This window comes from Perna viridis, chromosome 10 (genome assembly GCF_037379345.1).
Source record: "Perna viridis isolate PV_CMFRI_1.1 ecotype Kerala chromosome 10, ASM3737934v1, whole genome shotgun sequence".
NCBI lineage: Eukaryota > Metazoa > Mollusca > Bivalvia > Mytilida > Mytilidae > Perna > Perna viridis.
The window spans coordinates 19,056,400-19,082,102 of NC_142454.1; the positions used below are offsets into that span (position 1 = coordinate 19,056,400).

The 25,703-nt window shown below is 31.4% G+C and overlaps 1 protein-coding gene across 1 annotated transcript in view; it reads left to right on the top strand.

Annotated features, from left to right (window-relative positions):
- Positions 1 to 978: 978 nt before the first annotated feature.
- LOC148604839 (glutamate receptor 3-like) overlaps positions 979 to 25,703 on the top strand; it is a 43,899-nt gene continuing 19,174 nt past the window's right edge. Inside the window, exons 1-4 of the mRNA XM_088550570.1 lie at positions 979 to 1,370; positions 1,862 to 1,927; positions 12,579 to 12,737; positions 23,621 to 23,875. Coding sequence (XP_088406696.1) covers positions 1,238 to 1,370; positions 1,862 to 1,927; positions 12,579 to 12,737; positions 23,621 to 23,875 — 613 coding nt within the window. The 5' untranslated portion in view covers positions 979 to 1,237. The remainder of the gene's footprint in view (positions 1,371 to 1,861; positions 1,928 to 12,578; positions 12,738 to 23,620; positions 23,876 to 25,703) is intronic.

Here is a 25,703-nt window from a genome sequence, read left to right on the forward strand (position 1 = left end):
GGGAGTGTACTTAAAAGTATAAAATACGTAGTTGAGACTATACGGTGAAAAACAATTTGATGTATAATAAATAAAGTATCAGGTGTATAATGAACAAAGTGATGTTATGTCCGTTAAGCAGTGTTCTGAAACTATTTGAAAAGTACATTTTACTTTATTTAGAACGTTGCATATACGTGATTTTTTTACTTCCAGATTTCAAACTTGTTCATCCACGTCACGCCTGTCAAATGTAAAGTGCTGTAGGCCATCATTTTGTAAATGCAGTGCTATGTACAATGGGTATATGAAATAACCTTCGATATTATTGTATGCAGATTGGATATGTTACTCGCTTTATATGGGAGTCATATACAGTTTTAAAGAATCTGCTACTCTGGGTTTAAATCTTTAATATAATGGAACATTTAGTTTATCCAAAATGTCCATAATATCAATTAGATGTTAGTTGGCTTCACATCACGGTTTACATAAAGTTTAATAGTATAGTCATGAAAATGGTTTTCTCAATTTGACAGTGATACAAATGTACACAGATCTACAAAATCCCAATGGTCACTGCTACCAGTGTCGATGAGATAATGTAGGATCTACTACATTATCAGGTATATTGAAATAACAGGGTTCTACATTTTTTTTTACAAAAAATCACTACTAAGAACTCCTACATCTGTTTTCTTATAATCAAATAACAAGAATGCTGCTAGCTGCTTAATGTATAACTCATATAAAATAACATAATAATTGTCTTAACAAAGTGATCAATATTATCAAATGGTATACCAACGAAATTATTTTTTTTCCTTAACGACTTTGTTTGCCTAATTTTATAACATTCGTGAATTAAGTACGGACGGAAAATAAAACGGGACAATAATTAGATAGAGTAGGGACAGGATCCAATACTGACTATCACTAACGAGTAAATATAACTCTGTGAATGGCTTCGATAGTTGTCATATCTAAAGTTGATTTGCTAATATACAGCGATAGCCGTAAACTGCTTTTACGTTAATATTTTGTTCCCTCTATATCGATCCTAGCATAAGCACTTCGTCACATTATAGTTATAGATGCCTCAACAGACAAGACTGTTTATTGTTTGCAGAACGTTTCTCTCCGGAGAATAAAAGAGCTCATCTTTTGTACATTCCACGTCTTCGATTGGGAACTAACTAGAAAATGCTTCTATTGATTTCACTATCTACGTACAAATTTGTCTAAGCTAGCAAAAAACATGGTGCCTGATAACGGTGGAACAATTTTAGCTTGTATTTTTTTGCATAGTTTGTACAGTTTCGGCGAGCCACTTTTATCATACAAGGATGATGTGTGCCCTTGGACTAACTCGTCAAAATACTTTCAAGATGGTAAGTTTAGCAACTACTTAAGCACATTTGCAAACGTTTAGTTCAGTTTATGAACTAGTCAATGAAGACATGTTCTGTGTTAGAGGAAGGACTTATACAATTAGACCACAACTATTAATAAACTTGTAAATAGTTTTGTTTGATAATGTACAATTAACAGTAATCAGCTTATAAAACATACTTTCCTTTTGAAACTTTCCAAGTTGATGTGTGTAAAGGTATGCTTGATAAATTAATATGATATTGAAGTCTTGAAACATGCTCCGTGAGCATTTTTTTATTTGGGCACAAAATTGTCTGTCCTAACAGGAATTTATTTTAAGAATATAATGATATCGAATGTATTGAATATTTTTTACTTACAGTTTTCTTTCTGAGGTTCACTAAAAGCAAAAGCATTTGTTATCATCTCTTATCGACATAAGAATAAAAAAGAACTGCTATCATAAGTTAAAAGTCTTATATTTATAGAGCCATTTCTTGTTTTTTAGGAACTTTCCAGAGCATGTGTACTGAACGAATTGACAGAAGTATCAGAGAAATCATTATTCCAATAGGTGAGTTTTTATACGTTTGATGTAACTTTTGTAATTCTTTTCGAGATAAGTGGTTTTTTCCCATTCTTTACGCACTTTTTCAAGTACGCGTTATGTTGAAAGTTATCATATACTGAATGCATACATGTATATACATATTCGCGCGGATTTAGTTTCTTGAATAATTGTAATGAGTAACTGAAGTGAAAATAGATAGAGTGTAAAAACGTATAAATACAGTAGATCGTTATGTTACCAATAACACAGATCGTGACAAGACAATGTTAAAACCCCCAAAAAAGTGAAGTACTTTATTGTTCAAAATACTTATGATGATGTAAAATCACTAAGCTAAAACTAGCTAAATACAGCTAAAAATAACATTAAACAAAATAAGTTGTAGGGCAGTTATAGCAAACAGCACGCTCAGGAACAATCTTTAAGTAAAAGAAAATATATTCTAATTATATCATTAGAATAATTACATCAAGTAGCAAGTAGATCCAGTCCCAAGATAAATTTGATTTGAGAAAAACATTGACAATACCTTAATTGAATTGTATCAGAGCCTAATATAGATTGCATCAACTTCTGTAACTCCAGCAGTGTTTTTAAGGGAAAGCTTATATTTGCTGTCGCATCAGACATGTTACAAACGAGCTTTAAGTGTTAATATCGTCATACAAAATTTAAAGTATTTCAGTACAATGTGCGATAGAGAGTGCTTTTATTGTCTTATAGGAAAAGACATTTCAAAAGATTTTCATTTTTCGTAATTTGTTTAAATTTATATTATAAACCAGGATATATGATATCCATGTATCCTTTAAATGAATTGTTTGCAGATATAATCCAACTGCTGATGAAAAAAAGTTAGAATCCAGAATTGAAAAAAAAGAAAAAAAAAAACAAAAGCGTAAGGTCCATGGAACTCTCAATGTTTCCTGTTCAATGTTACCAATACCAAAGTTAGAGGAATATGTTGTTATGTTTGCCATTGCCGTTCATTGAAATGTCAATATATATAAATGTTCAATACCCAATCATTTAGGAGGGTGTCCACACAAAACCCACGGAGTGTTTTTAATACATTTTCATCTATTTCATATCACAAATGTATCCTTTCTCAAAGTTGAATGTTGGTTTTTGATTAACTGCAAAAGTTAAAAGAGGCGTGACACAAAACTTTATTTTTAAAATTTTGAGTTTATTTGATTCATTACTTCTAATAAATAAAATCAAAGCACCCCTTTTAGTCACTAACTCATTAAATTGAAGAAACGTGACCGCGTTACGTCAATGGTTCTCATTTCATATATCGAGTGGTTGAAATGCGTGGGGCTTCTGCATTTGTTACATGATTTCTACAACTGAGAGTGAAAATATTAGAAGTTTTGGTTTGCCAGCGAATATATACTTACTTACAGTAGTATCAATTTAAACCACTTCGAGAAGAAAATGAGTAACAGTGTCAGAAATATTAAACTATTACATGTATGAACACTAGACTATCTAAAGTGAAACGACACTACATCTGTTCGAAGGTTACAAAGAAATATTTCATTATGTTCTGTCATGTAAGATTGAACTTTTTAAATAAAGTCAACTGAATTCATATTCTAAGATTTAAACTGTTCCGATATCGATCTCCAAAGAAAATATTTATTTCACTCCTTTTTTTACGGAACGTTGCTCCTAACAAGTGTACCAGTACCAGGGAGTGTCATATAAAGACCCTGCAAGTACAGAGGATAGTACGAACATGTTCATTTTTCATCGATTTTTGATATTTTCATCCCATATCCCATAAGAGTTTCGTGATGAAGCGTGCTCGTGTTCTAAATCTTTTTTTGTTGTTGCTAAAATTAGATATTTTAACTGACCTATAAAAGTATTGTCCTTACCAGAAAAGCTCCAATAAATCACCTAGGGTCACCTTTTATGTACTGTGTATTGTGTCAAATTCTCCATGTAAATTGTTTTATTTCAAAATCCGTAAAACAATAGAAATTCAATTAAACTTCAATTATTATCAAAGTCATTCTCCTGTGTTGACACCTGTGTCACGGGTCGCCGAACCATGTTAAGATAAAATAGGTCGCCCACGCTATCTCTTGGTCATCATCAAGTCTACCGGGCTCGTTTATCAATCTAACCCAGCTGCAAAGATAGAACAAGAACGTTGCAAAGATATGCAAAGTAATTGTGTATTCACCATGTGGGCATGTATGCCTAGCAATAATGAAAAGCTGAGAGAAAACGAGTAGAACTTTAGACCTTCTACGATTATTTTATCCAAACACAGCTCAGTGGACCACTCTGCATCATATAGGCAAGCTACATTTGTATTTCCGAAGATCTAATAATTTTTTTGGGGGGGCACGTGTACATTTTCAATGCGCCCAAATGGAGATTGGGAACCAATGACGTAGCATTTTCATACATAGTAATAGAGCATTACTTCTGGTTTTCATATAGGCATAATAACAAGTTCGTCATGAAAACATAAATCATTCTAACTTTATTTAGCGCTAACCTGTTGAAAGAACGTTTGTTACACTCTAAACATACTATAGTTTTATAACTATAAACGTTTATAAAATGATATTTTTTGTAGTACGTCTCCTTTAAATGGAACAAATTAGATAGGAAGCACTGAAATTAATTTAAAAGAGAGATGTGCAAAATTAGGTTGCTTTCTTAAGGAAATGTAAAGTCGTTTTCAGAGCCATTAACTGTTGATTTAAACAACTGTTCGTGCTATTCAACATATATTTGATATAAACATTACACTGGGGGAAAAAGTCTATGAGATGCAATTCATCCATATTATAGGAACTGCTTGGTTTCTAAATGGAAATCTCTCAAAATCATAATATACGAGTGCTTATCTTGTTTATAACTACATAAAAAAATACAATTACATAAATGCCTACATGATTAATGAAAATAAGCTTCGATCAATAACACAATAGACCTTGAAAATTTTTGGGCAAGCATGAAATTTCGCTCGAAAGAGTAATCAAGGGAACCAAGGTTATAGCGTTAATCAAACGAATGTAATCCAGGGACAAAGACCAGACATGGAAAACAGACAAACACAACAAAGAACATAGAGTAACTAAAATCATACATACAATGTAACAAAAGTAAATGAGCAACTCGGACTCCACTAAACATTGGGATCATGGACCAGGCGCACCGGTAGGGTAACCGTCCTCTGCCTTTCTAGAAACACCCGCCGAATTGCTCATAAAAAGTCAAGTCCGGGTTAGACAAATGAGGAAAGGCAAACTATGTCCCGTTGAATAAATTAGTTTTCATGGTGCTGATGGATACATCATAACGATCCACGAGTTCATGATGGCGGCCATAATACTTCTGTAGTGATGACTTCAACCTTGTAGCAACATTAGCCTGTTCCAGAAGCCCATTTGGTAGAGTTCTAGCGCGATACAAGAAGTCTGCATAGTTTCGGCAAGCCCTGACGTATGAGTTGTGTTATGAACACTCTATACGAAGGTGCTGAAGTGATGTTGCCACAGATGAAAGGAAAGTTGACAAGTTTGAATGAAAAATCATCACGATTGTCGTAAAATTTTGTAAATAGTTTTCTTTTACCATTGATTTATAAGTGTACGTCAAGATATGAAGCTGACGTTACAGTGTCTGTTGTATCCTTTATCTCAACTTCTTTGGGGATAGATGCAATGTATCAAATTTCCGAAAATAGGAATGTTTAAAGATAATACGTCATCTATATAGCGGAAACTGAGATTAAAGGATCTGGCCAAACGATATTCTTTCTTTCGGATCAGATCAGCTGTAACGTCAGCCTCATAAGAATAAAGGACAAGGTCAGCAAGTAAAGTAGCACAATTTGTTCCCATTGGAATGTCGACCGTATGTTGAAAAACACGTCCACCACACTGGACAAATATGTTGTCCATTAAAAATTTCAGCATTTTGTAAACATCTTCCTCTGTATATTCGGAAGATGATTTGGAATTAGTTCTTACAAAGTATGAGGAATCTCTACCAAGAACTATATATTTATATCTTTGTGTATCATCTTTTTTTTAATTATCATTTTCTAAAATTGCCGAAATGTTAGTTGCAAGACAGATTTAACATACATGTAGATACAGAACATGTATTAACAAAGAAATTGAATGTGAAAAACAAATACGGATTAGCCTCAGAAATCATCATAATTAATTTTCACCTTAGTATAAGCTAACTAACTGAAACAATAACACAAAAAATGGAAATATTGTAAAAGCAAAATTTTCAAAAACAATGTATATTTTATCTTAATCTTGTACGAAATTGATGAAGATTTTCACTGTGCAAATGATGTCATACAGAGATTTTCAATCAAATTGAAATATGCCCACTCTTATATATAGTATTTTAGTTTTAATGCTGAAATTTTTAAATTGTGTTTCAAGTAAAATTCAAATCGGTTTTTACATATTTACAATTTGTTAGTTGGTTCTCACGTTTTGCTTTGTATTTTTTTCCGTATTTTGTTTCGTTTATTTTTGCAAAGACATATGTTAACATACTTTTTTGCGGCAGTTATGAAGTTTAAACATAACCGATCATGCCTTCTAAAATGCTTTCGAAGGCATTTCATCATGTTCGTTAGAAACTAGCAGAATTTATAGAAAACACAGCAATGACGACATGGTTGGTTATTGTGACGACAGTCAATGCTAGAGAGCAACCTTTAAGCAGTCGTATACAAATTCACTTAAAAAGAAATCAATTCCGATAGAATGCATTAAAATTATGACGGACAATGAAGCAACTTTTTAGGCTAATGTTCCATATCAGCCGATCCACATATGAACCATAGTTCAATACACTTACCAAATCTTTATTGCTTAGGAGACTCAACCGCAAGTATTTGATTACATTAAAAAAACAATGAAGATTTAACATTGGATTTGTTTAAAACCAATAAATCACAAATCAATATCTTGAATCTCCGGATACTTTAGATAATGTTTATGATTGTTTTAGTAGTCTGTTTTTAGAACGATAATATGCGATGACTGTCGAAAATTTCAATTAAAACCATTACATAAGGCAGTTTGGATTTCAGTTTTTTTTTATCTTGAACGATGTAATATGTCATAAATTAATATTATAAAGTGTTTCACTTTAAGCATCATGTAACTTTAATTAAAATTGTTTATTTATGGCAAAGGATGTGACAACATGCTTCACAGGTCAAATTTGGTTTAAAAAGGGGACAACACTTAAAGATAATATAAAATGCATTTTAAGTATTAAGAAACCATGCACTGAGTCAATTGCCACTGTTGGCTGAAAATAGGTCGCCGATGATACATATTTGTCCAGTAGACAGACTTGTCTTCAATCAGAATTTCAAGAAAATTTTAAGTAGTACAAAATAAGAAACCCCCAAAAATATTTAGGCTTATTAATGTTTTCCTCATGGTGGAACTTCTCAGTGCTTGATGTTGGTTTCTTATTTCAATATTTTTTTTTATTTTGAGTACTCCTTGTATATAATTTATCATTATAATTCTAATTTCCGAAGTAAATTTTGTTCTAATGACGCAGATGATAGATAACACATTGAAACATAGGTGTAGAGTATCGAAATATATGGAATACTTTTGAAATTGGCATTGTTACATATTAATAATATCATATAAACAAGTTATGCCATTTCACCTCCTTGCATCTATTAAGTCATTCTAAAAAGTGCGGTTCAGTATCGTCACATTTTAGGTAAATTTCTTTAAATCAGTCTTGAACTTTGTAACTGTGAATTAATATACTTAGACGACATACATTTTGTAACAATAGTTAATACACTTATAAGCCTTGAACAAAATGTGTGTTTAGTGCTAACCAAGCTTGTTCTGTATGTCCATTGTCTAAAGACCGCTATATTGTTTTGAGTTATAAATTGACATTTTGTTTAACAAATATGAACGATGATCTTTAAATGAGACTGTGTCGGTACTTTTACACTTTTCTGCCTTTTTCTTTGAAGGCAATATTCATAAAACAAAAATCAAATTGTACAAATCGAATAAATTTATACTAATATATAAAACGTTACTGTTATTTTCTTGTACAATCATAACAGTACATTAAAGATACACAATGTTGTCTTAAGGACTACTCTTTTAAGATATAAAGGTGAGAAAACAGAGAAATGGTACAATTTAATTAAATAATTTGATTTATTTTACCTGAAGTAAAAGTGCATAAAATGAGTAAATTCATCGTAATGTATTGATGTTAGAATTGAATTAAAATTAAAACTTTATCAAATTTGGAAAAAAATTGAAAGCAAATGGAAATGCTCTAGCAAATGCATATTGTTGAATTTCTCGTACGTAATGTGTCCTTGTATTTTTTGGAGCTGTTTAAATATACATAAAGAAAGGTATTTAGTAATACGCTCATATACAACAAAAAAAAATGTCAATGCGAACAACAAACTCGGCACTATGGTCAATTTGAACATCGTTAAATAATTGCCTGAACAATGAAAATTACGCCCATAGTAAGTCTACGGAAGGCAATTGTGAGCAAATGTATACAACAGCTTTTCATTATTTGAAACGTTCCAATAAGGGACTGATAGCTGGTTCTTCACTTACGTCTTAAAACAAGGGATATCAATTTAAGTACTTCACTGTCCAAGAAACAGGCAAACTGTGTAATAGGTGTGACATATGAAGAAGAAAAAACAGACATTGTATTGCATCATCCAATTACTTATACATCATCACCTCCAGAAATAACAATCAGAATGTTTGTGAGGTTTACCTTTTTTAGATATTGATATGTCAAATTTATTAGAAACACACTACGTAAAAATGGCTGGAAAATTTCCATCACTTTCACCTATATAAGCAGTTGAAAATATGAACGCCACAGATGTTTCAGGATAAATTAATATAGCTTTTTTATGGTTTACTAGATGTATTAAATTCATTTGAGGCAAAAACGCACAAATTGCGAAAAATTATGTGTCAGCCACCGCATGACTTTTACACAGAATGGTACTTAGAACTTACAATATTTTTACGACTTCCGTATTGTGGATATTTTATAAGCTGTTACATATCCAAATGCATCAGTTAAAGAGGTGATAAAAAGGTAATCATTTATAGGCATTCGTTTGTAATATGCATCGTCAAGATAATTGAAAAATGTAGATTGTAAGGAATAAAACAAAGAAACACCTATTTCAATAATAGCTCATCACATCAAACACTCGTCTTAAGAATTTCATTTTCGAAGAGCTCATCTATTTCTATACAGTCATCATTGAATTACATCTAAAGAATGTAAATTTCCAATACATATACTTTTTATTGTCGTGTGTGTGTGGAAAATGTACATGTATTAAACTTAAAATTACTGCTGAGATAAAACATACAGAAAGAAGCTCATAGGAAATAGCACGAAAATCGCTATTATTTTTTTATATTTTTTTTATTCAGGACTGATTGAAAATATTATAGAACATTGTGAACAAATATAGGTCATTAATCCCATCTATTTCTCTCTCTGCATTCATCATGAACTTCTTACAGTTCTATGATAAAATGTATCTTTCATCGTTTTTAAGGTAAAACAATCAGTTGTACTTTTATAGATATGTTTTATATCTTTAAGGCGTTACAAGGAATCTTATTTCAAACACACGCCTAATTTTAATATTTTTCTCCTGCTAAAAGATAAAGCTTAAAGCACATTGAAACTACGTAACTGATTTTACGCATCAGTGCTGATCACGATCAATATGCTTGCCATAATTTGACCTAGTAAGTATTATTCTTAGATAGACGATTTACCTACAAGTTACATTTCCTATCCAAAGTAGTTCTCGGGAGAATTTTAAAAGTCGATACCAAAACGTTTGACTGCACCAAAAACTGTTATTTTTGTATATTCAATAGCTTTGTTGGAAAACGAATAACACATTGACAGTCAGTAGTTGTTTGATTGATATTCCAAATTAAAACACCGAGGGACAACTAGTAGTAATACAAAACTAAGTGCAAACAAAAAAACTACTCACATTTAAAAAAAGATATGTTCAGTGTTTGGCGCTTCTGATTTTATGGAAAATGATATTTTTTTTTAATTACTTAAGTTATTTTTGAAAGACTTGTCAAGTTATTGGCCTGAGTGATCACTAGTTACCGAGTTAAGATATAGCAATGTTGTAAGGTCTGATTACTCCTTACAATGTCTGGTCTTTGTCCCTGGATTACATTCTTTAGATTACCGCTATAACCTTGGTTCCCTCGATTACTCTTTGATTTATTTGTTCATGTAATTATAAAGTTGCCTTGAACATCTGCTTTAAATATCGATTTCAAATATTAAAATTAACAAAAAAAGATGCCAAATGATGTGGACGAAACTTGATTGGCATCATCAGGAAGCATTGCAATGGCAGTATCATGAAAGTGAATACATTGACTTCGATTTATTTTTATTATTCAAATTCTTGTCTTTTTTCGGGGGAGGGAAGAGAAGTTGACATCCATATTATTTAAAAAGAAATCGTTTTCAATCAATCCAGTTTAACCTGAGTAACTTGTGGTTTTCTTTTTATAATATATGTAATAAACAAAATAACCTTTGACCCCTCGGGTTCTCATATTTTTTCAATCTGATTTTTAATTAGATAATAATACATCTTTTTATTAACATGAAGTGTCAGGGCTCTATAAAGGATGTTTTATATATGAATCTTAATGGTGTTCGGTGTCTGTCTCTGATTTATTTTTTAATGGATAATTTTCTATTATACGTTCCTCATAACTAACATATACCACAGAAATTACCGGTACACCTGGTCCATTCTCCCAGTTTTTAATGGAGTCCGAGTTGCTCATTTGCTTTTGTTACTTTGTATGCATAATTGTAGTTACTTTATGTTCTTTGTTGTGTATGTCTGTTTTCCATGTCTGGTCTTTGTCCCTGGATTACATTATTTTCATTACCGCTATAACCTTGGTTCCCTTGATTACTCTTCCTCGATGTGAGTATGTGTATATTATTCCAATTTTGGTTTGAGGTTCATCGATTTAATCCATCATCCTTTTTGTGTTATTTTAAGCTCATTTTATTTTGAATTTCTTATCTTGTAATACAGTTTATCTACCGGCAACATTTCGTATTCATGTTCAACCTCGAGAGAATTATGAAGTCAACCAGAAGACATTTACTTTGTCTACAACCGTTATTTTCCTTACACAATGGTCTTGCTGGGAACAAAATTACAAATTAAATTACATATTGTCAGTAGGGAGAATAAGTTTATTTGATTTTTAGAATCACTTATCGGAAATTCATTCTCAAATACAGCTAGACATATCAACAGTATCTTACCCATGGCATTAATTTATAATCGATTGTTTTATAAAACAAATCTTTAGTATTGTCTGTATCACTGATTTGAATGGGACTTAGACAAATTTTAAGATTAGGTATACTGTGATACATATACTCAGGAAATTTGTTTTGTCAAGAAAAGTTTTAGACATTAGTGAATCAAGTGAGGGAGAAAATTGCATATTTAAAAACATTTTGCAACCATTAATTGACACTTTTTTCTATATCTTGTGATTGATTCTAATTTATATGAGTGTTGACTGGAATTTGAGCGTTTCGTGTTCTAAATACTCCTGTGTTGTTTAATAGATTTTTTAAAACTGTGTCAAAATTTACCAATATATACAAACCGGATGATATGAAACCATGAATAAAAAATGATGTAAGACACAAACGTTCATGATTAAAAACTGGTAAACACAAACCTATCAATAATGAAGCAAAATAATTTCTAAAATTAATTTTAAGACAACTGTGGATGTTTTGTTTTATCAGTTCCTTATTTGTATTCCATTTATTCATATTGTCTTACGATAAAACCGTGATTCTAGAAAACATGGACAGTTTCCAATGACAATGTTAGATTAACTATGACATGGACAATAATCCGTATAAGCTAGTTTTGAATATCTAGTCAAAAAAATGCATACCGCAATACCCTTCTCACTGTTATATTTTCTTTCTCGACTTCAAAATGTTGTTCCGTATTTAATGCCCTGTTTTGAAAACAAAAATGTGCTTCTCGCAATCGTAATTGTGTATAAGGTAACTTGTATGTCTTGTGTTAATAATTCGTCGTCTTTTTTCCTTATCTGTTTATTTCATTATATCTATTCAATTATTTGCTTGTTTGTTTGTTTGTTGTTTGTTTACGTACAGTCAACCGATTTCTCATTGTTTGAGTCTTTGGTATTCCAAGCTTATTCAATTAATTATGGAAATTGGAAGATATGAAATGTATGACAGTTTAAAATTGAAACTATAAACGTTTGATAGGTTGGATTTGGATTTGTATAAATTTTCCCAATTTTCAAAAATATTTATTTGTATAGAAGTTTTGAACAAAAACACACTGGAAGAACCGGAAGGTTAAAACAAAATCAAAAACATACAAAATGTCTTATTTGAACTTTGTCTACAATTCTTCAAAATACAAGTAATGAATTAAAAACTTGTAAATCAATTGAATTACGTAAATTACAATTACTGTTTTAATGATTTGAAATTGCAGTATTTACATATGCATATTTTTTTTTATTCATTTCAGGAACTATTTTTAATTCTGAAGATACCCAGATGAGATCTGCATTCAGATTCCAAATAGATCAGTTCCATGAGAAACATGATCTACCCAATCGACTTTATACATTGAACCAGTCTATAAATATTACCGATGTTGCCAACAATTTCAAGCTTGCCTCTAGTTGTGAGTAGAAATCTGATCTAGTCTGCATTTGGACAGCACGTCATTATACCCCTACTACACCGTCGTAATTATTTCGGTTCTCAATAGATGAATTTATTTCAAATGTAGTGTGTTCTTTATATATCTTTTGGTCTCAATTTTAAGTATCAACTTTCTGTTTTGTTGGCCATTCTTTTCTATAAGGAATGACAGAAAAACTAATTTCGTCTCTCAATGACTTGATTTTTATGAATGAATTGATTTCAAATTGTGTATGTGGCTATATGCAGATAGGGAGAATTTGGTGCTGTTCAACATCAACTTCTTGTGCCAGTCAGGGATACATATCACGAAAAAACGTTTAACTTCATGTTTCAATAGTTCCTGTAAAATGTACTAATATTGCCAAATAACTTAAATTATCATATCAAGGAGATAGGCCTAGGGTAAGATACATTACTCTTAAGATCAGTGATATGTTTGTTTTTATTTAATTTCACCAAAGTCTTTCAAGCATCCATTTGAAACTGAATAAAATCAATCCAAGTTACTTTGATGCTTACATGAGATTGATGTAAAATGCAGAATACAACATTCCAATAATTTTTAAGTGTTGTGTCCCTTACCCTAGGTCTACCTCCTTAACCTGAAACTTAAAAGATGCCAACTTACGTTTTGCTGAAGGAAGCGAGGTATGCATTTCAGTAACTGCCTTCCTCAAGTCTCCGTACATATCACTGATTTCAAGAGTAATGTCCCTTACCCCAGGTCTACCTCCTTAAGTGAATACGGTGCCGACAATTATTAATACATTTTATTAAAATGATGTATAAAGGTAATAAATGTAAGTTATATTATCCGTTTTTTTTCATATAGCATTCAATAAGACATGTAATAGCGTTCCGATGATAAAGAGACTTGAGTTTGAGTGAGAACCAAGGGAATTTACTTGCGAAACCTCAGCATAAGGATATGCAAAAGAATATTTATCTTTTATCCTGAATAAGGCATTTCCGTCTCATTATGGAAAGTTCAATTTTCTTAAAAAAAGACTAAAAAACAAATTTGTTGTAGTATTGGATAAATATACGCATATATTTCAAAAGCTGACAGTCAGATAAACTCCTATTATTACAGAATGCTTGACAAAAAAATTAAGATTGGGATGTTTATTAATTTGTTATGCTAGAACACATCATCTTAATATCTAAACTTGTAATACTACTATAAATGAATAGACAGGGTAGTTTACCTACGTATTTCATCAAGAAATGCTCAAATACATCATTCTCTGGGCCAAAATATAAAGGTCTAAGGACGTATAAAGTGATGGATGACCATTGCATACTAAAGTAGACATGTTATATTTCTTTAGAACGTTTCATTTCCCTGGAGTCCCATTTCTGTACATTTGATATTTTTCATCATTTCTGATCTTATTTAATCAGCGAAGTTCAGATATCAACTTCAGACTAGTTTAATTGATTTCCTTTAGGAATTTTTCAATGTATGTTGAAGGAAACAGGTGACCAATTCTTGTTAACGTCAAACGCCTGAACTGAGATGGCAATTGCGTCAGTAGCTGCTGGTCACTCTTATTCCATTCCTTAAAAGGGAAATTAAGACAACTGAATAGATACGTCAATATATTAATTCATTTCAACTATGCAGCTTTGTTATGTGTCCGGCGTTAATTGCTTTCTTGTAAATGTATGTACGCAAACTATAGTTATATTTAGTAATGACATAATTGTATTGATCGAGCTAAAAATAGATCAATGTACAAACTATACTTCTTATACTCTATGGCCGTCAACTCAGTTGATATTTTTTTAAAGATGTTTTTTTTTTCATTAATTTGCAGCAATCAGACATGTCTTGCACAATGTCATAATTAAATTATTCGCTAGTTTAACCCAAATTCATTCAAATATTAATGGATTGTTTGAGACACGTTTTAAATACTGAAACATAAGAAGTCGAGTAAAACTAGGTAGCATCATATTCAATTATTTACTCAAGTCATTTAAAATTCTTAGCCATCCGATGTCGATTTAAAACAAACCTTATACTTTTACATGCATATAATATATACATTACATTGAAAGAAAAAAATCCGTGGGATAAAATTTACCATGTGCCATCCATATCATAGGAATTACCTGGTGTCTAAACAGATATTCGTAAAGTTTCTTAGGCACTGTGACAAATGCAAAACCAAGCTCAGTACTCTCTTTTTTATTTCAAAGTGGGGTATATTCAGTCTTCGTTGCTTATGTGGATACATAGGTGTTAATGGCTTACATCATAATATAATTGACTGGTATTATATTCAACTGACTGATAAGGCATGATATCTGCAGATTTATTGCCTTATCGAAGAGAAAACAATCGAGCTTACGCTTATAAGACCTTGCAATATGACGTGTTGTCGAAGCTGGATCCTCTTCGAAGACACATGATGATGGGTGTCGCAGCTCAGCTGGATCCTCTTCTAAGACCCATGATGAATGGTGTCGCAGCTGGATATTCTTTTAAGACCCATGTTATCCTTGTGCCGACGTTTTTATTCCGGTCGGCTGTTGTCTCTGACATATCCAGCATTTCCATTATCGGTATATTAACCCCCAAGAACACACGATGTCACTCCCGACAATCCTGTTGAAAGTTTTAAAGTTTTTAGTCTCCTGTTTTATTGATCTTCATTTTTTTTTACCTTTAATTGTTGTGTATCATGTTGTCAAAGTTACGTGGGAATATCGTGTCTGTTTCCTGTTTTGCATGATTCTCCAATTTCTGGATTCTGACGACATCTGTTTAGATTATTTAGTCATTGTTTTGCCAACAACCATTAGTATGTTGTTACATGTATAATATAAGCCAAGAATGCTTTCTTTTCTATATTCCTTATCAATCAGTCATTGTTTTAATAGGAATAGCATATTGATTCTGCATTTTAACACGAGTGTAAGGCACCGACGAATCAATCCCCGCAGTTGTGTTAGTTAAAAGGTATAGCATTTTGATACTACATTTTACATAACAAATTCAAATCCCTGATTCTTATCAGAAAGAGCCGTTCCCCCTATACATCATTTCTATTTTTTTGAAAGGACCCCATAATATTGATAGACTTTAAGGCTGTAATGACATTATGAAGTAATTAATTACATGTGACGTGCTTAATCAATTAATGAGAGGATAAATGAGTTATATTACATTTAGACAATATACTAGAGATTTGCAGCTGTATTTATTAAACTTAATTAAGAATAATTAGGAAATTTAGATATAATGATGATTTATTTGACGTTTATCTAAATGTTTCTTGAAAGTTGAATGAGCATAAGGCAATCATTTATCTAAATGCTCTCTTCTACAAGATTTAGATGTAGACATTGTAAATTTTTAAAGCTGATTATTGATTGCGCCTTTATTTAGGAAAGTAAGAATTTGTTTTATTGGTAACTTTTACTTGTTTAATTGGTTGATTTTCCACTTCCTGTTTATGGCGGCTAAAACGAAAATCAAAGGAATCAGGATTCAAACGATAATGAAAAAGAACATAATCAAAGGATAACGACTAAACAAGGAAAAGTGACACACACAACAAAGTGCATGAGGTAACAAAGGTAAATAAGCAACCCAGGCATCAATTAAAATCAAAGGATAACGACAAAACAAGGAAAAGTGACACACACGACAAAGTGCATGAAGTAACAAAGGTAAATAAGCAACCCAGGCATCAATTTCACAAAAAGTCGTAAGTGTAAAGTTGATCGTAAGTAATGACGTCACAACCTAATATAGCACTGTGATGTCATAATTTACGATCAATTTCACACTTACGACTTTTTGTGAAACCGATGCCTGACTTCCCTAACACTTGGCACACGGACCAGTTATACAGGTAAAGTAAGAGCTGTTTTTCAAGAAACACTTACAAGGCTCACAACATGACAGGAGCTTTTAAAAGTATGTCATGCAATACACCACCTTTTAATGACCATTAAAAATGCTCGTATCAACGTTTTACCAATTTAAAAGGAAACAACAGAATACCAACGTAAATTTCTATCCTTTTTTTCAACAGAAAAAATGCTAGTAAAGTTAAAATTAAACGATAGCAGTGTTGTTTATTACAAGAAAATTGCTAAAGATTTAAGAATAATAATAACATAGAATTCGTTTTGTGATTATTCGCAATTTGTTGCACTGCTGAATTGGCAATTTCATATTAAACTGTCATGTTTGAAGCGATTTATTGCTGAAACCATGACAGTCTAATGCATTCCGTAGAAACAAAAGCATGGAAAACGAATAAATGAACATCTTTTTTCGAAGTTGATATTATCTCCATAATAGAAAACTAATGTATTTTATCCAATGCATCCACATCACATATTTATATGATAGACGTATCCGGAATTACACCTTAATTCAAATCCATATGGATTTCTTGAAAAGTAAGAATTTTTTAAAATAACAAAATTTTATCTTTGTTGAAAATGACAAGTTTTATCTTTGAAACGAAACAAACCTCTTTCTAGAAAAAAATATGTTCGTGTTAATATGTTTTAATTTTGATATTTACGATATTAATAGTCTTGTTAACGATATACACTCGCTTTTTCCTTAGTATAGCAACTTCAGCATTGAAAAGCCGGGCCATCATTTGATTGTTGAGTTAAAAAAAGATTTCATAAACAGAACGTAAGGGACAATAACTCGTCGTTATTAAACTATTGTTACTTCTTCCTGCCCTCACTACGTTACATCTCTTTGCTTTGCTGTGCAGAATGAGGACATTAACAAAATTTCACAAAACTGTTCGGTGTTCCGTAGTCTTTCCATATTTTGTTACTGTGCATGGCAGAGTGATAGAATTTTTGGATGTGCTTAAGGGAACACCACATAACGCTTAATATAAAAAACAAAAAGATGGAGACGGAAAATAAAAATCTACCATTGCAATCAATCTGTTACTGTGTAGGTATTACAAAACAAACAAACGATAAACACATATCTTAACAAAAGAAGATTATGAAATAGTCCATGAAACAACCGTCCAAGTTGACATAATTAAATAGAACAATCCAACATGTAGTCCTTACACACGTTCCTATTCAAGACTTAACGGTTTTCCTTCATGAATATTGAGAATGTTCGTCTTTTGCACAAATAAAGCGCAGATTAACACGAGAATAAACTATGAATTTCAATCAATCTTTTTCATTGTTTTCAAAGCAAGATTTCATATATTTTGTTTTGAAAGATTAATCAAGGTGACCAAGATTCTAGCAGAAATCAAAAGAATGTAATCCAGGGACAAAGACCAGACATGGAAAACAGACAAACACGACAATGAACATAAAGAAACTAAAATAATACATACAAAGTAACAAAAGTAAATGAGCAACTCAGAATCCATTAAAAACTGAGAGTATGAACCATGTGCACCGGTAGAGTAAGCGTCCTCTGCTTTCCTAGAAAACCCACCGAGTTACTCATAAAAAGTCAAGTCCTGGGTAACCGAAAGAGGAAAGGAAAACTTTGACACGTTGAACAAATCAGTTTTCATTGTGCAGATGGATACACCGTAACGATCCACGAGTTCATGATGACGACCATAAAACTTCTGTAGTTAAGACTTCAATCTTGTAGCAACACAACCCTGTTCCAAAAACCTAATTATAAGAAGTCTAGTGCGATACAAATAGTCTGCGTAGTCATGGCAATGAAATGAAATAAAAAGTCATCACGTTTATCGTAAAGTTTGGTCAATGTTTTTCTTTTACCATGGATCTCTAAATGTAGGTCAAGATATGAGTCTGACTTCACATTTTTTGTAGCATCCTTTATCTCAAATTTGTTGGGGTAGAAACGATGTATCAAATCCCCGAAACTGGGATTGTTCAGTTCGATTAAGTCCCATTTCACTAATATAGGAGACTAGACTGGTCATTAAGTCTTGTTTAAGGATATTCAATACTCATTCATAATTGATTCAGTGACAACACCATTTGACACGATTCTTTCTAAATAATAACTTTGATATCAAAGTTGCATAATCTGTAATGGGTTGTTTTCACTGCTCGCCCACGAATGAACGAGTTTTACTAAATTTAATAATAAAGCATGCATTGTTATAAATGTGTGTAATCGTTCAACATATGATATCGTTTGACTTGATATTGTATAAAACAAGTATTTAATTCTGTGATTATAAATTTAGATGTTTTAGTAGAATTTTGTTTACTCCAATGAAATTGGAAATAATTTATTAAAGCGAGGTATATAGTTTACTTTCGGCAAGACAGTTGGTCTTCTTTTGATTTGATAATAACTGATATTTTTTGTCAAGCAAGGACTGATATCTGACAAAGAATTTGGTAAGAGACCTTTTGAGGCCAAAATGACAAAACAAAAAAGGTTACATATCCTTGTTCATTCTTAAGTTAACTACCTTAGATATTCCATTAGGCAATAGCAATTCAATTCAGGGAAGACCAACTTTATACCCAGTTAATAATACTACTCGCAATAAATGAAAAGAAATGAGTATTTAAAAACGACAATGAAATGTATCAACATATTAAGTGTCTGTGACTATTTCTGCCACTACAAATTAAAAGAGTTTAAAGTTTGCTCCTATTTCGACTTTTGCCATGTAAAGTTATCCTTAAAAAATACAGATTCTAATGAAGTAACAAGAAGACATTGCTTAATTCTATTTTTGTTGATTCTGTTCTGAAATTCAATTTAGGTGTTATTGAATCAAACGTTACTCTAATTGAAAGCAACGGTTTTGACAGTATGATAAAAATCACTTTTAAATATTAATAGAATGGTAATTGCTTTGAGTGCCGGAAAATGGGTTATCTGATACTCCTTATTTGAAGCATTTGTAATTTGTCTGCTCTTTATACATCAACTGATCAAATGTATGCATATTTTTTTTTCTTTCGTCTTGTGTAATGACGTTTACTTACAAAACAGATTCATTACAAAACGATTGCATTGCTTAAATCGTACAAAAAACAATATGATAATCATATATGTATGCTTTAAATGATCATTAATTGCATCTTTTTAATTATATGCGTTTGTTTTTTTTTTTTTTTTTTTTTTTTGGTTTTGTATATTTAGGATGTGATATGTACTTTGAAATTGCCTAATATCTTTTTTCTCTGTGATATTTTTTAGCTCAAATTACACATAAGCAAAGCATCAATCCAGCCTTAAGCATATAGGTTTGTTTATGATATAAAGGATTGGTTTCAAAAAATGATTTACATTGAAAACCAGTTTGCCCGAGGAATAGGTGAGAAAAAAAAACAAATATTCATTTTAGTACTTCACAAATTGGACATTTTTATTAAATATCAACAAATTACGAGGTTTAAAAAGACTCGACATGCGTGGATTGAATGTAAAAATACTGTGAAATATATGCAAGTGATATATTCAAATATTTATATTTGGAAACAATTACCCTCATCTCTCATAGGCAAGGCCTAAAATCATATTCGAGTGATAAACTGCGTGTATTTTATCGGTTTTTTCCTACCTTACAGTGTTATTTTTTTCTTTTTTATTTCTCTTGTATATCACCAATAAATAAAGCTAATTTGACTGACATACTGTTCGTATTAAATAATCAACTCATAAATCACACCGTTGATTCAACAATACATTCAAATTAAGCTGTGGAAGGAAGCTTTCATTCAATTTGTTTTAAAACATCCATGGTTCTTTTTGTTCATTAAAAAAATCGTTCTTTGTAGAATCCTATTTATTTTTTCTATTGATTTTATATTGAAGCAATTATAACTGAAAGTCTGTTTGTCAAAGATAAATTACAATTTAATAAACAAAACAAGTTCCTAAGTTAACAGTCTCTTCTTCCTGGTAATTAGACGTTTTAATTAACATCAGAAGTAAGATTTTTACAAGCCTTTTTGCATAAAAACCTTTCTAGAGAACAGACCAGATTTTAATTCAGTTGACATAGGTTAAACCTGCGAGTACCATTTCACAATAATCTTTTACTTTGAAATTAAAGGATTAGTCCGAATAAGTACATGTAACACCATATTTTTGTTCAGTGTTCCGATACTGTAGAATGTTTATGATGCTTATGGGAATGTAATATTTTGTCGAAATCACACGCGTAATTCTCTGTTCAGTAATATGCTTTTTATCCTTCAACTGAAGAGTTGAGTCAGGGTTGGTCCTTTATGTTTGTTTCATTGTAAGTGATAGTTTGGTTATTTCATGTTTCTATTTATGTATGTTTATTTGCCCTGTTTTGTCTTTATACTTGCAATTTATTATTTTGATTACCGTCCAAATATTTGTTCCTTAGATAACTCTTTTATCCATTCTAGGCAGTCTAAATATAAATCAAAACTACATTTTGAGTGCTTTAATATTTGTTATAAAAAAAGTATTATCATTACGAATGAAGTTTTGTATATCGAATTTGGCGATTCTGGTTCGAATCACTTCCTGTCTTTATAAGACTACTATTCAAAGTGTACTCGATCCTCTGTATTTTAACATGACGATTATTACAAGATATAATATCATTATTTTTATTTAACAAAAGCATGGACTGGTATTTAACACTTTTATAAAAACTTGAACAAATCAAATCAAAGTTTGTTACTTAATGACACTGTAACATCGCTTATGAAGCAGAAGAATCTTATGAAATGTCGCTCACTGTTATAATTATATGATCACAACAGCATAATGATCATTTCGTGACGATTTTAATTGTATGGTGTAATAAGTAGGGTATTTCGACTTTGTAATGTGTAACCTAAGTTGTAATTAAAGCTCTCGGGTTTGACATTCCAGTATGTAAATTAATACCTTGGTTTGGTTACATACAATTTCACAAGTTAATTACAAAATAGCATGACTTTCATTTCTCTGCCCGACTTTTTTAATAATTGGATGATGAAAGCTAAAAATATATCAAAAAGTTAGAAAATTACAAGTTCAGGTAACTCAATATTTTCATTTTAAATCTTTTAAAATCTTTAAGTCTTTTAAATTAGAAAATGAATTTGATAAAATATTATCTCTTTTGTTTTCTTTGTTTTTGTTTTGCTGGAGATGTCAGTAATATGGCTAGTCATAAAACCTGGCTTAAATCACAATGTTAATGTAAAATGTTGGTACCAAGTAAGTACATAGTTGCTAATTTCAAGTTTCCTGGTTTATCCCTGATTTTGCCAGTTTGTCTACCATTAAAATCTTCCTTCACGATTTATGATTATGATTACGGTATTTTTGCTGTATCCTGATCTGAAGAATTTGATTTAGAAGCGATGGCTTTATGTTTATAAATTGCTTTTTTCATACGAAAATCAACAGCTTTCGATATTCTAAACAGTTCCGTAGGATGTGAAAATAGACGTTTCGGGAGAAATTAACCCACGCAGTCATGTACCAATATTTTTAAAGTTCTGATATGAAATCAAATACAAAACCTTAGAAATCAACGAATATGAATTTTACATGACTTTCAGAATAATGTTTTGATTAGAATTTCATCTGAAAGTCTCGCAAATCTTGTGATAATCAGGGAAATTGAGTTTTGATTGTATAACAATGAATGTCATGCTAACTTCAATGTATTATATTTGATTAACATTGAGTAAGGTTCGCCTGAGTTACACATCAATTGGTTTGCCTGCGTAGAAATAATTTAATATTCAAAATTTATTAAAGAATTGTTTGAAGGATTGGAAATAGATAGGAGCAGTAGTAATGGTTTACATTAGGTAAATGTTCATGCAGACATAATTCTTTCTTTTTTTTTTTTTTTGGTTTTTTTTTGCTTTTTTTTTTTGGTTTTGTTTTGTTTTGTTTTTTGTTTTGTTTTGTTTTGTTTTTGTTTTTGTTTTTGTTATTTTTTTCATACAGATCGGTCATAAAGTTACGTTCTTCAAGGTTCAACTAACAACGAAAAAAAAACCGAATGAAGAAATATTTTAAACATCTCCTTTAAAAGCCAGCTTAGCCTACTATTAATAACGCTAGCTTCAATTAAACTATGTATTACCATCTCTTCGGGAAAATCGTTATAGCATCCAGATAATTTGATGTTCTTACTATAGGATCACGTTAGCTTCCACTTTGCAACATCGATAAATAAAGCTAATTTGATTGACAAATTGGTTCCAATAAATAAACGTTATATTCACAAGATATAATGGTCTTTCCATAGTATAAAATAAGCAAATTGTAGAGTATTTTTCTAATATCTCTTCGATGTTTCGGAGATTCCATAATTGGGTTCTCAAATAATTATTTGATGTAAAAAATAACCTTATGAACTTTTCTGAACAGATGTTTTTGGAACGAATGGGCAAATTATATTTTTAGTATGGAAAGATTACAGCAGTATCCTTCGGTTATATCTTGATGTATTTATTTGTTCATTTCTTTGTGTGATACTGGATATACAAGATGATAGAATAGAAACAATATTCGTTTTGTATTTAATCGTTCGTCGAAAATAAGCTGGCTGACTAAGTGTGACTGGGATATGAACATTTCAATGGAACTCAAACTTTATTCTAAAACGTTTCATTGTCATTGAAAGTGTCTTATTTGTTAACATGAAATAATGATTTTGATGATAATGAACATCAATGGTAAAACGTTAGACTTATTAGATACACACGTCCGAGAATATCATTTTTTTAGAAAAAATCATCTTGAATGTGTAGTTCTTTTTTCACTCATTTGTGCCAAAACAAATGAAACAAAAGAGTAACAAAGGCAACGGCTTAATGTCCCCAAACAGCCATATTCTATAATTGATTGGAATTAATTTTCTTACATCTTGTACATATAATTGCGAATTTTTTCAATACTATTTTCAGTATGCAACCAAATGAGTACCGGTGTCTTCCTTTTCTTTGGAACGAGAACAGTAGAATCTCGAGATTTAGTAGAAGACTACACAAAACGCTTCCAGATGCCTTTCATATCGCCTACTCTGTCTAAGATAACATCATCTTCCTTAGAGGAGGGAAGTTATCAGATCAATATGAAGCCACCTTTAACAGATGCCATTATCAACATGATTATATACTTCCAATGGGACGTTGTTCACTATTTATACGATTCTAACGAAGGTATTTAATATTTCATACTTCCTATAAAATTATTTTTATTGGTTTACAAAGATTTTTTGTTTTTCTATTTTATGACTTTTCTTACGTAAATACCACCTTCCAAAGAAAAATACCTTTTTCTGAATATAAATGCCAACTATCCCTCAAGAATAACCCAGCTTCAACCGGTAATTTGTCAAATCTTTTCCGTTACTTTGCCTGCTTTTTATACTACATATTGTAAATAGGTTATTACATGGCATTTTTGGTATCGCCCTCGATATAAGCCCGAGACTTTATCCTGCCAAAGACGTTGTCGGGACTGATACTGATCGAGGGCTGGTTCATAGTCGATATGGAAAATGTATTTAATAACCACTGGGTCGATGCTACTGCGGGTGAAACAGAGGTTCCCGAGGGAATTCAACAACCAAATTTTCAGACTTGTCTGACCCCGAATTATATCACTTCGTATTTATCATATTTATCAAAGTTGCATTACAAATTTCATAATAGCTAAAAAACACTAAGGCTTTATTTCTTGTATTCAACATGATAGAACCTCTTGGTGGTGGATTTTGGCTTCCTATTTCGATAGTTTTAGTTTTTGAGTACTTGTATACACTTAAGGAACGGAACTGTAAGGAACTGGATACAATTATACACGTTAAAGTAAGTAGAACCGGCTTCAAAATTAGTCTTGAACTTTCTGAGCAAGACGCGTCACGTTCAAGAATTTAAAAAAAAAACACACAACGCAAGCACAAACCATAGAAAGTATTTTTATTATTATTATGAATCATCTATTATTTGTGTGCCAGAAACAGAATAGTTTTTCAATTGGACCCGGATATCGGAAATAAAACTTTTTTTAGCCAGCTAATGAAAATTAATGTACTTTTATATAAACTTGGTTCAAAAGATTGTCTCCAAAGCAACGATGGCGCATTAAAAAGTCAGCCCAATAAATATACTAGCCCTGACATACGCCAAGAACTTAGAAAGCACTGTATATTATAATATTTAAATCAAAATCTTGCTGATCGGTCATACATTTAAACTGTATAACAAGATGGCAACTCTCGTCAAGTTCGATGTGGAGGTCTGACAATGTTCGATACATGTAATCGTATTATAACTCGACACATCTGCAATAATATATAATAAGGCGCATGTTGACCCAATAACCGGAACGAAAAACTGGCTTTCAGCCCCGGCTGATATTCAGTCAATGTCTCTGACTGAAAAGTTATTGCTCTGGACTGATAACTTACTTTTACACTCGGTATTAATAAATAGATTAAGCATATCTGTGATAATCTTGTATACTAACCTCAACTGTAGGCATTAACTGTACTGTACTCTAATCAAAACTGGTCTGATTTTGTTGTATTCTGGTATAATAATTATCAGTGAATCACGCTGAGGTCATACGTTATCAATTCATAATCATGACAATGTCTGTGTTTAATTCTCGTTGCTTTGTGACCAGTTCAAAACATCCATAAATAAACAAGGGATAAGAACAGTGCTAATGCAAAGAGAGAGAGAGAGAGAGACGATTTGTGTTACATTGGTTTTTTTGCTGCGTTGTGCTTTTTCAACAATGTCTTTAAATCCTACTAAAGTATCAACGAGCTCTATTTTTCGCTGGTACAACATACTGCGACAATTAAATATTTGAATTTGATTACAATAAGTAAGAGACTATGGTACAGACTTGATGGAGATTAAAATTTTCCTCAGCGTTAGCAAATTCGTGTCCACTCTTTTTCTCTTTTTAATAATTAACGAGTTCCGGACTATATCCGATACATGTACGTATTTAATAGCACATGTCAAATGTAGT